Source organism: Bufo bufo, chromosome 6 (genome assembly GCF_905171765.1).
Source record: "Bufo bufo chromosome 6, aBufBuf1.1, whole genome shotgun sequence".
In the NCBI taxonomy this organism is placed as follows: Eukaryota; Metazoa; Chordata; class Amphibia; order Anura; family Bufonidae; genus Bufo; species Bufo bufo.
The window spans coordinates 193,996,479-194,014,219 of NC_053394.1; the positions used below are offsets into that span (position 1 = coordinate 193,996,479).

Consider the following 17,741-nt stretch of genomic DNA (forward strand, 5'->3'; position numbering starts at 1 on the left):
CAGGCAATATTTTTATGCCTAAACATTTTTTCTCTTCTATGGCACAAATTTCTCAAAACAGAGTCCTGAATAGACTGGGACACCTTCCCCTTATCCAGACCCATAGTCTTACAGCTTTGACAAGCACATTCATATATTTTGCTGAAAAAAGCAGTTTCCCTTTCCTCACTAAATTCTCATCAGAGGATTCCTCTGCAGATTTTAATTCACCCTCTTCTTCAAAGCCTGAAAACACAGCCTCCTTCTGCACCTGGCACAGGCATTCTCCTTAGACCTTGTGAACTTCTTAGGCTACTTTCACACTCGCATTTGGCTTTCTGTTTGTGAGATCCGTCATGGGCTTTCACAAGGGGTCCAAAACGGATCAGTTTTGCCCTAATGCATTCCGAATGGAAAAGGATCCGCTCAGAATGCATCAGATTGCCTCCGATCAGTCTCCATTCCGCTCTGGAGGCGGACACCAAAACGCTGCCTGCAGCGTTTTGCTGTCCGCTTGACGAAACTGAGCCAAACGGATCCATCCTGATTCCTGGCACAATAGAAAACGGATCCGTCTCCCATTGACTTTCAATGGAGTTCATGACGGACCCTTCCTGGCTATGTTACAGATAATACAAACTAATCCGTTCATGACAGATGCATGCAGTTGTATTATTGTAACGGATCCGTTTTTTGCAGATCCATGACTGATCCGCCCAAAGCGCAAGTGTGAAAGTAGCGTAAGCAATAAGAATTAAAAAGGGGGTCTCTATCAATATAGGAAGTAAGAAAATCAATGGGGTAGCAACCCCCTTACCCCACCGTGGTAGCGAAGTTTCATTGGTGGCATTAGTGGATTCAGCTCGCTGACCCGGCTCCATTCTTAGCACTCCACAGAACTCCAGAGCCCTTCAGGTGGAAAGCTGAATCCTCTGCAAAACAACCTGGCATTCACACTGGCAGGGCTCGTCTCCCAAAGTGCGTGCTAAATGCTCCTCCCACAATGCTCCTCCTCCACTCCGCCCTTAAAACAGTCAGAGGGAGTCCTCTGCAGACAAGCATGCTGAACAGCCAGCAAAGGCTCACAATGCCCACCACACCAGCGAGAGGGAAAATTTTGCACCAACCCTACTCCCCCACAACTCACAAGAACATGCCTGGGGAGAGGTAGGAATACAGGGAGGGGGAAGACCAGCACCAGACTTCAGCAGCAGCCCCTAATAGAGACTTAGGAAGCCGAAGGTAACCTTCCACACACTGAATAAGGGGCTCTTGTAGTCTGCGTTGTGAGCGATCCTTACTCCACACCTGTCCTCCTTAGGACAGGAAACAGAACTGGTGATAAGAGGTTCCCTCCTTTTAAGGACTCTTTCACACGGGCAAGATTTCCGCGCGGGTGCAATGCGTGAGGTAAACGCATTGCACCCACACTGAATCCGGACCCATTCATTTCTATGGGGCTGTGCACACGAGAAGTGATTTTCACGCATCACTTGTGCGTTGCGTGAAAATTACAGCATGCTCTATTTTGTGCGTTTTTGCACGCAACGCAGGCCCCATAGAACTGAATGGGGCTGCGTGAAAATCGCAAGCAAGTGCAGATGCGGTGCAATTTTCACGCATGGTCTCCTAGCAACCGTGCATGGAAAAAAAAATATATAAAATCACCACAGGTCCTTTTCCTCACAGATCAGCAAAGAAGCCCGGGCTACACGAACAAGTGGATGAGGAGAGTTAAATTATTTATTTATTTTTAACCCCGCCAGCTCTATTTTACTAAGCATTCTGTATTAAGAATGCTATTATTTTCCCTTATAACCATGTTATAAGGGAAAATAATTACATCTACACAACCCTGAACCCAAACCTGAACTTCAGGTCTGGGTACCACATTCAGTTTTTTATCATACGCGTGCAAAACGTATTGCACCCGCGCAATAAAAACTGAACAACGAAATGCAATCGCAGTCAAAACTGACTAAAATTACGTACCTACTCGCCCGGGTTTGCCGCAATGCACCCGGGACGCATCCTGAGCCAAAACGTGACGCCCATGTGAAAGAGGCCTTAAGTGATTATGGCGCCAGTTTCCTTTCCTGAGGAGGAGGCGGTCTCTCCATGGGTGCTGTCATAGGGCGAAGGGGAAAGCTGGGTAACAAAATAAGCTGTCTATACTGAGCACCTATACCAGAGCTTGCAGGGGGAATGGGGAGACATAAAATCGCTCCAGACAACCACTGAAAACAATAGAGTACAGTATATGACCAAAAGTACACTGTCCAATGAGAACTGCAAAAAGAATAACCAGAGAACCTAACCACCAAGTGGATAATGACAACTGATGAGAAATGCACCCATCAAGCTACCTGCAGCATACCTTCCAATAATTCTACCTATAGTAACAGTGGGGATAGTTAGCAGTATTGTAAGGAGTCCTCTGGTTACTACAGACAGTAAATGAGGTTTTTCTAATAGGAAGGTATGCTCCTTAGTAGACATATCTGCAGACATATAATTGGTACATAGAAAAAAAAAAATAATTATGCCAGAACAGCAAATTTTTATGTCATTAAACTAACTGAATAGGTCATGGGCAGTGTTCCCTCTAAGCTGCGGGGGTGGCCGGTCGCGCAGCAATTATTGTGGCCCCGCTCACAATTTTATAATGCCCGCTCACTCAGACTACAGCCATAGGCGTGCACACGGGGTGTGCCGGGTGTGCCTGGGCACACCCTAATAGGTTTGTCACCTCCGTGCGCACTGCCCCCCAGCTGATTCCCCTGTCTGTTTTGCTGGCTGACGCCGCCCGCCGCACGCTCAGTTCATTTACAATACCTGGCTGTGGGCTGCCGGTGGGCGGTGGCTAGTATTCAAATAGGGGGGCGGAGTCCCAGACCCAGTGGAGGCAGAGAGGGAGTGCGTGCTGTGCAGGCTGAGTTGACGTCACGTCATGCTGCATCTGAGTACCTTGCGCGCCTGGCCGCCTGCTAGCTGGTGAGGTGAGGGCATATAAAAAAAGAAGTATGTACCCCCCCTGTCCCACAGTGCTACGAATCCTCTGTTGTCACCTGTACTACCCTGATAACCCTCAGTTATAAAATATATCAGAGGGGTATCAGGGTAAATTATACAGGAGGTAATATAAACTAGGGGTATCAGGGTACATGAGGGGTAATATAACTGAGGAGGGCTAGGCTACTATCAGACATTATACAGGGGTAATATAACTTATCTTACCCCTCACACCTGTATTATGTCCCGGATAGCCCTCCTCACTTATATTACCCCTGTATAATGTACCCTGATAGATACCCCTCAGTTATACAATATAACTGAGGGGTATCAGGTTAAATTATACAGGGCGGGGTAATATAACTAAGGGGTATCAGTGTACATTATTATACAGGGGTAATATAACTAAGGGGTATAAGTGTACATTATTATACAGGGGTAATATAACTAAGGGGTATCAGTGTACATTATTATACAGGGGTAATATAACTTATGAGTGCCATCAGGGGACATTATACAGAGGTAATATAACTTACCCTGATACCCCTCAGTTATATTACCCCCTGTATAATTTACCCTGATACCCCTCAGTTATATTACCCCCTGTATAATTTACCCTGATACCCCTCAGTTATATTACCCCCTGTATAATTTACCCTGATACCCCTCAGTTATATTACCCCTGTATAATGTCCCCTGATAGCCCTCCTCAGTCGTGTGTCATCCACAGGTCCCCCATAACAGCGTGTCATCCACAGGTCCCCCATAACAGCGTGTCATCCACAGGTCCCCCATAACAGCGTGTCATCCACAGGTCCCCCATAACAGCGTGTCATCCACAGGTCCCCCATAACAGCGTGTCATCCACAGGTCCCCCATAACAGCGTGTCATCCACAGGTCCCCCATAACAGCGTGTCATCCACAGGTCCCCCATAACAGCGTGTCATCCACAGGTCCCCCATAACAGCGTGTCATCCACAGGTCCCCCATAACAGCGTGTCATCCACAGGTCCCCCATAACAGCGTGTCATCCACAGGTCCCCCATAACAGCGTGTCATCCACAGGTCCCCCATAACAGCGTGTCATCCACAGGTCCCCCATAACAGCGTGTCATCCACAGGTCCCCCATAACAGCGTGTCATCCACAGGTCCCCCATAACAGCGTGTCATCCACAGGTCCCCCATAACAGCGTGTCATCCACAGGTCCCCCATAACAGCGTGTCATCCACAGGTCCCCCATAACAGCGTGTCATCCACAGGTCCCCCATAACAGCGTGTCATCCACAGGTCCCCCATAACAGCGTGTCATCCACAGATCCCATAACAATACCCAAAAGGAAAAAAAATATTTAAAAAACCTGCTGTTTCTCTAGATGACCTTATGTTTATGGTAGTGGTAATAGAGTCCCAAGGGTCTATAAAAGCAGCTACACTATTTTTACAGACCTTTGAGACTCTATTAACACTACTATTAACATAAGGTCATCTAGAGAAAAAGCAGGTTTTTAAAATTCTTATTTTTCCCGTTTAGGTGTTAGAGCAAGCTAATTAAAGTTATGTTTTAACACCTAAAAAGAAAAAAAAAGAAAAACCTACTGTTTCTCGAGATGACCTTATGTTGATAGTAGTGTTAAGAGTCAATGGTTTGTAAAAATAGTGTAGCTGCTTTTATAGACCCTTGAGACTCTATTACCAATACTATCAACATAAGGTCATCTAGAGAAACAGCAGCTTTTTTTTATTATTTTTTTCCTTTAGGTGTTTAGGTATTAAAGCAATCAAATGAAAGTTATGTTTTAACATAAAGGTCAGAAACTGGGTTTTGTTTAGCCTCTTGGTTATTAGTTTTTCTATGCAAGTTCTCTGGATCAAAGATTTTTTTTTTTTCCCTGTATGGTTTTTATATGGAGAGCAATGTCCAGTGATCACAGAGAGGACTATACTGTATATTGTACGGGATGGTGCAGGGGTTCTACTGTATTGTATGGGATGGCGCAGAGGTTTGTATGCTCTTTGAAGTGACAATTATCTTAGGTTTTCCTATCGCCCACTTTTGATGGCGCTGTGCCCAGCTCTGAGCCGACGCCGCTCAGCAGCTTCCAAGGCTTAGAGGGAACACTGCTCATGGGATATCTTTTAGAGCAGGTTATTACAGATGCAGTGATACCAAATATGTTTTTTCCAGTTTCACACAAAATAATTTTGGAAAAATAAATAAATGTTTATATGAACATTTTCTGAGCGCCATATTTTTTAAAAAAAATTCTGGGGATGGTCTTTGGTGATGGTTTATTTCTTGCAGCATGAGGTGATGTTTTCATTTGCTCCATTTTAGGATACACAGCACATTTTGATCGCTCGATATTGCGCTTTTGTGAGGAGACATGTGATATTTTTATAGAGGCAGACGTTACAGACACAGCGATATCTTAATATGTGCATCTTTTCTATCTTTTACAAATGGCTTGATGAGGGAAAGGAACTTTTTTTTTAACTTGAAACCTATTTTAATTTTTATAAAACACAATTTTTTTACTTTTTATTTTAATCCCACTATGTGATTTCAACTTTTGAGGGCCGGATCCCTATTTCAATGCAATACATTACATGCTGATTTTTACACTGACAGTTGCCTACGAGACCCAGTCTGGGGGTTGGTTCTCATAGGTTTCCATATATGGCAGGCCTGGAGGCCTTTGCAATGTTTAAAGGGAACCCGTCACCAGTTTTGTGGTGTCCTAACTAAGGGCAACATAAATAAGTGACTGATTATCTTAGCAAAATGCTGGTTCACCTTCTTTAATTGACCCAGACAATCTGCCAACATCTTGTATTGAAAAGCTCCAGCTGATAATGATGAGTCATGAATATTCATGAGCTCCTGACTCTTCCCGCCTACCTGCTCCTGATTGACAGTTATTTTCCATATGAATCAGCAGCAGGTGGGCAGGGGAGTGGCTATAGCTGTTAATTAAATAAACGCTGGACTCAATGACATCACGCTGGACTCAAATCAGCTCATTAGCATGCGGCATGTGACATCTTTGTGTGTATATTATTAGATAACCATCTGTCACACCAGTAAGTGAATACATCTAAGGTACTTTTTAGTAGTTAATGATTGTATATAATTAGTTAGATTATAATCAAATATCCACACAACAGGTTCCTTTTAAGGGTGGAATGGCAACCATCGGCTCTCCATGACTGCATTGAAAGGAGCCAATGGAGCCAGTGAGGGAGCTAACCTCTGCTGAGTCTTACATACATGGCACATGTTGCAAAAAGTTAAAAAATAAAAAATAAAAAGTTATGCTGACTGTGTAGACAAAAAGTATGCAGTCTAGATTTGGGTGCACCCTCAGAGAAAAATGCAGACACAAAGGAGATTATGGTTGTTTCAGTTTTTTTTCCCCCCCTTCAGTTTTTTTTTTTAGTGTCTACCTAAGGCCCCTTTACATGGGCCGATGACTGAAACAATTATCGGAAAGAAAAGTTTCTAGGAACATTCATTCCTGATAACTGACCTATGCAAAGGTGCTGCTGTCCATTGGGTGAAAGCATCGCTGATGCAGACAAAGTAATTGTTCCTGGGCAAGAGGACATTCTTGCTGAATGTAAAGTTAGACTTCTCTTCCTCTGACAAGCAGGTAATTATGAGGAATGACTGACTGATTTCCGATAATTGCCTGCAGAGTCGGCCATTGTAAATGAGCCTTTAGCCATGATCAGTTTCATAAGAAATAACTACATGTATTTTACAAACCACTGAAAATATTAGTACAACTTAGTTAAAGGGGTTCTGCACTTTAATTTAACTGATGATCTATCCTCTGGATAGATCATCAGCTTCTGATCAACGGGGATCCGACACCTGGGACCCGCGCCGATCAGCTATTTCAGAAGGCAGCGCCGCGACCTTCTCACTCTTTACCGCTGGCCCAGTGACTTCACGACTAGTATAAACTAGCGTGGGCGCAGCTAAGCTCTGTTCACTTGAATAGAGCTTAGCCGTGCCCACGCTAGTTGATACTAGTCGTGACGTCAGTGGGCCGGCGGTAAACTGTGAGAAAGCCGCGCTGCTGCCTTCTGAAACAGCTGATCGGCGCGGGTCCCGGGTGTCGGACCCCCGTCGATCAGAAGCGGATGATCTATCCAGAGGATAGATCATCAGTTAAATGAAAGTGCAGAACCCCTTTAAACATTCAAAATAAAGAAAAATTCCCCCCAGATATACAAAAATCAAAAATGTTACCTGCTGGAAACGGGTGAGGGTGCCATTGGAAAGCGGTGTTGTGGCCTCCTGAGGAGTCACCCACACCCGGTCCAGCTGTGCAGTGACGTGTCTCCTTTCTTCTTCCAGAGCACGAGACAAGAGCTCAAACTGTGCCTCCTGCGCCCTCACTGAGGCCAAGATACTGGCCGGGCTCTCGGACTCGGGCTCATCCATAAAGATTACAATGAGACCCTAAACTAAAGAGGAGAACAGGCAGAAATAGGAGGGGAAGAAAGAGGGAATGAGGGCAGAGAGGGGGGCGGGGGGGAGGAACAGGGGGAGAAACCATTAAAACCAGTAAGAGACAGTCCCACAAACCAAAGAAAATTCCACTCCTGGCTGAGTGCAGTCAATACTAAAGGCAGATATCAGCTTTATATGTTGCCCTATGTTATAGCTGCTGGTTCATACTATATATACACACACTATACAGTTTTGTTACTAGGAGTCCTGATAGAATACACCAGATACACAGATGAGCTCATGAGCACCATGCTCCCCATGCCACCCAATGTGCAGCGATTCAAAGGCTGATGTGTATATGTGCATACAAAAGACAGCAGCCTGTCAATCACCACCACGAGGGGCAAAGACTATGCTTATGTATACACTAAATTCATAACTACTATAAAAGGGCCAGTCCACAAAGTTTTTTGGCTCCGATTTGAGAGTTTCTGCCTCAAAATCCACTCCAAAAATGCCTCAAAAACAGCCTCCCACTCATTTAAATGGAAAGCAGCACTTTTGTAAATCTCCCAGGGGAAAAAAATAAAAATAAAATCAGCTCCACGTACGTACTTCCTTTTTTTGGCACAAATCTGCGTGAAAAACTTCAAAATGAAAATGTAGCTTTGTATTGAAGTGAACACCCATTGTTAAAAAAAAAATAATAAATTGTATTTACAAAACGTCAAAAACTGCACAAAAGGTTTTCGGGCAAAAAAAAAATATAAAAAAAATGGTTCTGCTTTGATTTTTCAATTAGTAGGGCAAACTGGCCCTAAGTGTATGATTAATTCTTCTCAGAGCTCCTAGATGCCAGATGGTAAATATTTTTTTGACTATTATAGTATGGGCGTGTAGGTAGAATATGCTGTAAATATTCTGTGTTTATTATGTATTATCCATTCAACTGCAAATTCTGCTGGTTTCTTAAGAGCAGATGAATTACAGTTATAGCTAAGCTTTAAAGAGGACCTTTCATTCTTTTTTTTGTTTAATTAAAGTACCTTAAGGCTACTTTCACATTAGCTTTTTTTTTCAGATCCGTCATGGATCTGCAAAAACGCTTCCGTTACCATAATACAACCGCATGAATCAGTCACGAATGGATCCGGTTGTACGGATCAGTCATGAACACCATTGAAAGTCACGGATCCATTTTCTATTGCGTCAGAGAACACTGATCCATCCCCATTGACTTACTTTGTGTGCCAGGACGGATCCGTCTTGCTCCGCACCACATCGCGGACAGAAAAACGCTGCTTGCAGCGCTATTCTGTCCGTGATGGGAGCGCAACCAAACGGAATGGAATGCATTTTGGTGCATTCTGTTTCGTTTTGTCCCCATTGACAATAAATGGGGGCAAAACTGAAGCGTTTTTTTCCGCTATTGAGATCCTTGGACAGATCTCAATAGCGGAATTGAAAACTCTAATGTGAAAGTAGCCTTACTTGCAGGGTATGCTCCGCTGATGCTATTTTTTTTTATTTCTTTTCCCCAAATACCCCTCGCTTGCCCCCCTGCAGTTTTCATGCCCAGTATGTTAATACTCATCATCGTTTTAGGGAGGCGGAGATGCCAGAGTTTCTCAGTGGGAGTCTTCTTCCTGGCTGTGGCGTGGTCCAGTCGCAGCGGACTGCATGAAACCCAGGGCGAAAAAAACAGCTCACCTTCTCCCTGGCTGTGATGTGCTCCGCGGCGTCTCCTCCTCCTCCTCCTCCATGTACCGCTGCTCAGTATTAACATACTGGGCGTGTAAACTGCACGGGGTAGGGCACACAGAGGGCAAGCAAGGGGTGGAGCAAAGGTACTATAAATTGAATATATATATATATTTTTTTTATTTTTCTCATTCATTCATTCCTCTTCCAGTGCCAACTATAGACCAGGAATGAAAGTCAAGTCCAAATAAGAAAGGGCAGACATTTTTAAAGTTGGTCAACAATTAAATGTAACCAGTCACCAATTTCATTATGCCCTGATCAGAGCTAGCATGATACAGTGTCAGGCTCCCTTATTACAGTACTAAGTTTCACTCTGGAAGGCTTTTGCATTTGAGCAGCACAGTGGCTCAGTGGTTAGCACTGGCATCTTAGGTTTGAATCCTACCAAAGCCAATATCTGCATGGAGTTTGTATGTTCTCCTGGGTACTTTGCTTTACTTCCACACTCCAAAGACCTTTTGATAGGGAACTTAGATTGTGAGCTGCACTGGGGACATAAGCGATAGAAAATGTTGGCACTATACAAGTAAAATAAACTTGAAATAATCAAAAACCCCTTTAAGTTCTTTAAAATTTTGGGGTCATCTAACAAGGGGGTTTGGTTTAGGGACAGAGACATGATTTAAGATAAAACAATGTAAGCAAAAATTGCCTCCGAATTTTGTGCCCCTTTAGCTTGCAGTGGATGAGCCAAATTTATGGAGAGGCACAAGCCTCTACACAACTTCGGTGTATCCACCGTCGGTCTAAATCTACACCAGCTCCCTTGCTGGTGTTAGATTTAGACCAATTTCTACAACTAAGGCTACTCACACTCACGGACGGATCCGTTCAGATAATACAACCGTCTGCATCCGTTCAGAACGGATCCGTTTGTATCATCTTTAACATAGCCAAGACTGATCCATCTTGAACACCATTGAAAGTCAAATGGAGGACGGATCGGTTTTCTATTGTGCCAGTGGAAACGGATCCATCCCCATCGACTTACATTGTGTGCCAGGACGATCCGTTTGGCTCAGTTTCATCAGACGTGGAGACTGAACTGATGCAAACTGATGCATTCTGAGCGGATCCTTTTCCATTCAGAAAGCAAACTGATTCGTTTTGGAACACTTGTGAGCCCTGAACGGATCTCACAAACAGAAAACCAAAACGCGAGTGTGAAAGTAGACTTAAGTGTAGAAAATAATAAATGAGATGGGCCTGCTGACCCATTTGTAAATGACCCCGTAAGTTTACACTTAGATGCTGGCTATTCTTAAAACTAGACTCTCTCTAAAACGTTATAGCCTTTCAGAGTAAAGCGCTAATGAGGGAGCCCGAAATTATTTCTGCTCTAACCAGAAGAGCGTGAAACAAACTGAAGACAGGTTCCTTTTAAATAGGAATAAGAGTATGTATTAGGCGAGCACTAACATAAAGCACACATTTATTCTGGGAAATAAAATATCAGGTTTATAAAATAAAGTACATAAAATCAATAAAATAAATGTATCAATAATATCAATTAAATCACAATCACCACTGGGGGGCAACTACTGCGTGTTACTATAAGGCCCCTTTCACACGGGCGAGTATTCCGCGCGGATGCGATGCGTGAGGTGAACGCATTGCACCCGCACTGAATACCGACCCATTCATTTCTATAGGGGCTGTTCACATGAGCGGTGATTTTCACGCATCACTTGTGCGTTGCGTGAAAATCGCAGCATGCTCTATATTCTGCGTTTTTCACGCAACGCAGGCCCCATAGAAGTGAATGGGGTTGCGTGAAAATCGCAAGCATCCGCAAGCAAGTGCGGATGCGGTGCGATTTTCACGCACGGTTGCTAGGATACGATCGGGATGGAGACCCGATCATTATTATTTCCCCTTATAACATGGTTATAAGGGAAAATAATAGCATTCTGAATACAGAATGCATTGTAAAATAGCGCTGGAGGGGTTAAAAAATAAATAAATAATTTAACTCGCCTTAGTCCACTTGTTCGCGCTGCCGGCATCTCCTTCTGTCTCCTTTCTTCAGGACCTGGGTACAGGACCTTTGATGACGTCACTCCGGTCATCACATGGTACGTCACATGATCTTTTACCATGGTGAATCACCATGGTAAAAGATCATGTGACGTACCATGTGATGACCGGAGTGACGTCAAAGGTCCTGTTCCTGTAATTAATGCTCACCACAGGTCCTATTCAACAAAGGGAGACAGAAAGAGGCAGAAGGAGATGCCGGGCCGCGATCAAGTGGACTAAGGCTACTTTCACACCTGCGTTAGGTGCGGATCCGTCTGGTATCTGCACAGACGGATCCGCACCTATAATGCAAACGCTTAGATCCGTTCAGAACGGATCCGTTTGAATTACCATGATAATGCAAACGGATCCGTTTTGACTTTACATTTTAAGTCAATGGGGGACGGATCCGTTTGAAAATTAGGCCATATTGTGTCAACTTCAAATGGATCCGTCCCCATTGACTTACATTGTAAGTCTGGACGGATCCGTTTGCCTCCGCACGGCCAGGCGGACACCCGAACGCTGCAAGCTGCGTTCAGGGGTCCGCCTGCTGAGCGGAGCGGAGGACAAACTGTGCCAAACTGATGCATTCTGAGTGGATCCGCATCCACTCAGAATGCATTAGGGCTGGACGGATCCGTTCGGGGCCGCTTGTGAGAGCCTTCAAACGGAACTCACAAGCGGAGCCCCGAACGCTAGTGTGAAAGTAGCCTTAGTGAGTTAAATTTTTTTGAATTTTTTTTTTTTAACCCCTCCAGCGCTATTTTACTATGCATTCTGTATTCAGAATGCTATCATTTTCCCTTATAACCATGTTATAAGGGAAAATAATACAATCTACAGAACACCGACTGTGAAGTTCGGGTTTGGGTACCAAACATGCGTTTTGCACTTGCGTGAGAAAAATCGCGCATTACAATGTTTTGCACTTGCGCGGAAAAATCACAGGTGTTCCCGCAACGCACCCGCACATTTTCCGGCAACGCCCGTGTGAAAGAGGCCCAAGAGTCCGTAATGCAAATTCAGGATCTCTTTCACCAGATAATACTTGTGGTTCCTTGTATAATCAGGCATAATCGACAATGTTCGACATGGTGATCGCAGTTATTATTGCCTATATGGCCAAGGAGGTTGGTCCTAGTTTAACAGATCACAATCGCAATAAACTGTGTATGATGTTACTTTTGAAAATATTCGAATACAGTATTTTGTCGAATTATAGCCAACGGTAATCTCGGCTATTCAGCCACTTACCTCCTTCCAAGGATTATTCAGGTGTCTCCGCTGGTGTTTGTCGAGGGGCAAATCGTGCGGGAAACTCCGGCGTCTTGCATCGCACTCCTAGATTGTTGTAGTTACAAACTCTCGCGGGATCACGCTTCCGTGGCTTCCTTTCATCCGGAGATGACGTCTCTGTATGTCGATTAGATGTCCAATCTTCCGAATTTTTGTAATAATGTCTGCATGGCCATGCGACTGGAATTATTTTGACAGGTGTGTGGCGTTTACCAAACGCGTTTCGGGATATGTCGCTATCCCTTCCTCAGTGGTTGCACTACACCTGTCTGGAAGAAGGAGGTAAGCGGCTGAATAGCCGAGATTACCGTCAGCTATAATTCGACAAAATACTGTCAATACCGATAAACTTTCGGACTGTAACATCATCATACACAGTTTATTGCGATTGTGGTCTGTTAACCAAGTACCAACCTCCTTGGCCATATAGGCAATAATAACTGCGATCACCTTGTCGAACATTGTCGATTATGCTGAGGATATAACATCAAACCTCACAAGGAACCAGTGGCGTAGGGATCGCCATAGCAATGGCTATGGGGCCCGCCGCCGACTGAGGATAAAAAAATAAAATATGTGGCAAGTGGGCTGGGCGTGGGTGGCGCTGTGATAGGGGGCGGTCGGACTCTGAGCCAGAGGGCGGAGGTAGAGAGGCAGTCTGGGCGTCGGTTCGTCGGAAGTGGAGGAGGCTGAGTCGCACATACAAGGAAGCTGCTGGAGTGTGGGTGGCTGGCTTGGCGGGCGGCACGCATGCGCAGTACGGGTACAGTTCGGTCAGGTGTCGGTCGGTTCATCTTCAAGTGGCTGAGGTGAGGGCTGACTGGGGAGTGGGACTAAGTGTGTCACTGTCTGAGTCTGTCCGACCGAAACGGCAGCGTCAGTCAGTGGAGAGACGTGTACTCCACACTAACTGGAGGAGACTAGTGTAGTGGACAAGTGAGGAGACTGGAGTTATTTCATCTGTGTGTGTGTGAGGTACAGCCGGATCTCAGCATCTTCCCTGCTAATCCCTATTCACAAATATACCTGCTCAAGCCTGGCAGGCGCAGCTGCATTATTTAATAGTGTGGTGTGGTAATGGTTAATGGCATTGGCGAAGACAGCCACCTAATCCTATCTGAGGGGCCTGTATTCGACCCCTTCAGATAGGATTAGGTGGCTGTCTTCGCCAAAATGCCATTAACCATTACCACACCACACTATTAAATAATGCAGCTGCGCCTGCCAGGCTTGAGCATGTATATGTGTGAATAGGGAAGATGCTGAGATCCGTCTGTACCTCACAGTGAGGTACAGCCGGATCTCAGCATCTTCCCTAATCCATATTCACACATATACCTGCTCAAGCCTGGCAGGCACAGCTGCATTATTTAAAGGGATTCTGTCATCAGATTTAACCCCTCTAACCTAAACATATGCTCATGTCCAGACTAATGAGAAGAATCCTAAGCTGGCCTTATTAAACCTCACTGTGGGTCTATTTGCCCCCCAAAAGGGTCTTTATAACCTGTCAATCACTTACTTAAGGTGCCCAAGGGGAGGTCCGTTAATACAGGGTGCCCGGCCGCACCCCTCGCCGTCTGGTGCCCAGCGGCGCTGAGCTGTAGAAGGCGGCGCAGAAGACAGGGAAGGCGGCGCTGAGCACCGGACGGCGAGGGGTGCTGCCGGGCACCCTGTATTAACGGACCTCCCCTTGGGCACCTTAACCCCTTAAGGACACAGCCTTTTTACACCTTAGGACCAGGCCATTTTTTGAAAATCTGACCAGAGTCCCTTTAAGTGCTGATAACTTTAAAACGGTTTGACTTATCCAGGCCGTTCTGAGATTGTTTTTTCGTCACATATTGTACTTCATGACACTGGTAAAATGGAGTCAAAAAAAAAATTTTTTTTGCACCAAAAAATACCTAATTTTACAAAAATTTGAAAAAAATTAGCAAATTTCAAAGTTTCAGTTTCTCTACTTCTGTAATACATAGTAATACCCCCAAAAATTGTGATGACTTTACATTCCCCATATGTCTACTTCATGTTTGAATTGTTTTGGGAATGATATTTTATTTTTTGGGGATGTTATAAGGCTTAGAAGTTTAGAAGCAAATCTTGAAATTTTTCCGAAATTTACAAAAACTCAATTTCTAGGGAAAAGTTCAGGTCTCAAGTCACTTTGCGAGGCTTACATTATAGAAACCACCCAAAAATGACCCCATCTAAGAAACTACACCCCTCAAGGTATTCAAAACTGATTTTGCATACGTTGTTAACCCTTTAGGTGTTGCACAAGAGTTATTGGCAAATAGGGAGGAAATTTGAGAATTTCATTTTTTTGTCTAATTTTTCATTTTAACCCATTTTTTCCACTAACAAACCAAGGGTTAACAGCCAAACAAGACTGTATCTTTATTGCCCTGACTCTGCCATTTACAGAAACACCCAATATGTGGCCGTAAACTACTGTACGGCCACACAGCGGGGCGTAGAGTGAAAGGTGCGCCGTTTGGTTTTTGGAAGGCTGATTTTTATGGACTGGTTTATTTACACCATGTCCCATTTGAAGCCCCCTGATGCACCCCTAGAGGAGAAACTCCCTAAAAGTGACCCCATCTAAGAAACTACACCCCTCAAGGTATTCAAAACTGATTTTACATACGTCGTTAACCCTTTAGGTGTTGCACAAGAGTTATTGGCAAATGGCGATGAAATTTGAGAATTTCATTTTTTTGCCTAATTTTCCATTTTAACCCATTTTTTCCACTAACAAAGCAAGGGTTAACAGCCAAACAAGACTGTATCTTTATTGCCCTGACTCTGCTGTTTACAGAAACACCCCATATGTGGCCGTAAACTACTGTACGGGCACACAGCGGGGCGTAGAGTGAAAGGTGCGCCGTTTGGTTTTTGGAGGGCTGATTTTGCTGGACTGTTTTTTTGGCACCATGTCCCATTTGAAGCCCCCCTGATGCACCCCTAGATTATAAACTCGATAAAAGTGACCCCATCTAAGAAACTACACCCCTCAAGGTATTCAAAACTGATTTTACAAACTTTGTTAACCCTTTAGGTGTTGCACAAGATTTAATGGAAAATAGAGATACAATTTCAAAATTTCACTTTTTTGGCAGATTTTCCATTTTAATATTTTTTTTCCAGTTACAAAGCAAGGGTTAACAGCCAAACAAAACTCATTATTTATGGCCCTAATTCTGTAGTTTACAGAAACACCCCATATGTGGTCGTAAACAGCTGTACGGGCACATGGCAGGGCGCAGAAGGAAAGGAACACCATATGGTTTTTGGAAGGCATATTTTGCTGGACTGGTTTTTTTGACACCATGTCCCATTTGAAACCCCCCTGATGCACCCCTAGAGTAGAAACTCCAAAAAAGTGACCCCATTTTAGAAACTACGGGATAGGGTGGCAGTTTTGTTGGTACTAGTTTAGGGTACATATGATTTTTGGTTGCTCTATATTACACTTTTTGTGCGGCAAGGTAACAAGAAATAGCTTTTTTGGCACCGTTTTTTTTTTGTTATTTACAACATTCATCTGACAGGTTAGATCATGTGGTAATTTTATAGAGCAGGTTGTCACGGACGCGGAGATACCTAATATGTATACAATTTTTTTTATTTATGTACGTTTTACACAATGATTTCATTTTTAAAACCAAAAAAATGTTTGTGTCTCCATAGTCTAAGAGCCATAGTTTTTTCAGTTTTTGGGCGATTATCTTAAGTAGGGTCTCATTTTTTGCGGGATGAGATGACGGTTTGATTGGCATCTATTTTGGGGTGCATATGACTTTTTGATTGCTTGCTATTACACTTTTTGTGACGTAAGATGACAAAAAATGGCTTTTTTTACACCGTTTTTATTTTTATTTTTTTACGGTGGTCATCTGAGGGGTTAGATCATGTGATATTTTTATAGAGCCGGGCGATACGGACGCGGCGATACCTAATATGTATACTTTTTTTTTATTTATGTAAGTTTTACACAATGATTTCATTTTTGAAACAAAAAAAATCATGTTTTAGTGTTTCCATAGTCTAAGAGCCATAGTTTTTTCAGTTTTTGGGCGATTATCTTGGGTAGGGTATGATTTTTGCGGGATGAGATGACGGTTTGATTGTTACAATTTTGGCGTACATGCGACTTTTTTGATCACTTTTATTACCTTTTTTGGGAAGTAAGGTGGGCAAAATTTCAATTTCATCATAGTTTTTTATTTTTTATTTTTATGGTGTTCACCGTTCGGGTAAAGTAACATGACCGTTTTATAGATCAGGTCGTTACGGACGCGGCGATACCAAACATGTGTAGGGAATTTTATTTTTTTCATTTTTTATCAGTGATAAATGTGTTTTTTGATTTTTACTTTTTTTTCACTTTTATTCACTTTTTTTTGACCCAGACCCACTTGGTTCTTGAAGATCCAGTGGGTCTGATGTCTGAATAATACAGTACAGTACAATATATATTGTTCTGTACTGTATTTTACTTACACTGAACAGATCTATGCCATTCAGCACAGATCTGTTCAGCACCATGGACAGCAGGACGCCTGAGAGGCGTCCTGTTGCCATGGGAACCTTCCCCGTCTGCTCAGTACTGCTCAGAACTTCGCAGACGGGGAAGGGTAAGGAGGGGATCTCTCGGGGGGCTCTCTCCCTCCCCATCGGGGGGCTGCAAAGGCACAGCAGCCCCCCGATGGGAGAGGGAGGGAGCTCCCTGCGCTGTTAACCTTTTCCATACAGCGGTCCGTACGGACCGCTGTATGGAAAGGGTTAAACGGCTGACATCGCATCGCAGATGTCAGCCGTTTATACCAGGGTGCCAGCAATGTGCTGGCACCCTGGTATCCCCACTAGACACCAACGATTATACAAGGGGAGGCGGGCGGGGGATCGCGATCCCGCCTGCCGCACCGCCCGCCTCCCGCACCGCCCGCAACCCTCCCCCTGCACCTCCCGCCACCATAAAAATCATTCGGGGGTGCAGGGGGGGGTAAATAAAACTTTTTTTATGGCATATAAAGTTTCTGATCCCTGCGGTCAGGGACTGCGGGGACCGGAAACTTCAGAAATCGCAGCAAACCGCAGGTCTGAATTGACCTGCGGTTTGCCGCGATCGCCGACATGGGGGGGTCACGGGACCCCCCCGCGCATTTAGCCTAGGTGCCTGCTCGATGATTTGAGCAGGCAC

At 44.2% G+C, this 17,741-nt stretch overlaps 1 protein-coding gene across 5 annotated transcripts in view; it reads right to left on the reverse strand.

Moving 5' to 3' along the window:
- The window catches only part of LOC121005864 (catenin delta-1-like), a 607,331-nt gene that overhangs the window by 512,657 nt on the left and 76,933 nt on the right, over positions 1-17,741 (reverse strand). For 4 of the 5 annotated variants that reach the window (XM_040438663.1, XM_040438662.1, XM_040438660.1 and 1 more), the window contains exon 2: positions 7,250-7,467. The exons of the other annotated variant lie outside the window; for it this stretch is intronic. In XM_040438663.1, coding sequence (XP_040294597.1) covers positions 7,250-7,444 — 195 coding nt within the window. In that variant the 5' untranslated portion in view covers positions 7,445-7,467. The remainder of the gene's footprint in view (positions 1-7,249; positions 7,468-17,741) is intronic. 5 annotated transcript variants of the gene reach the window in all.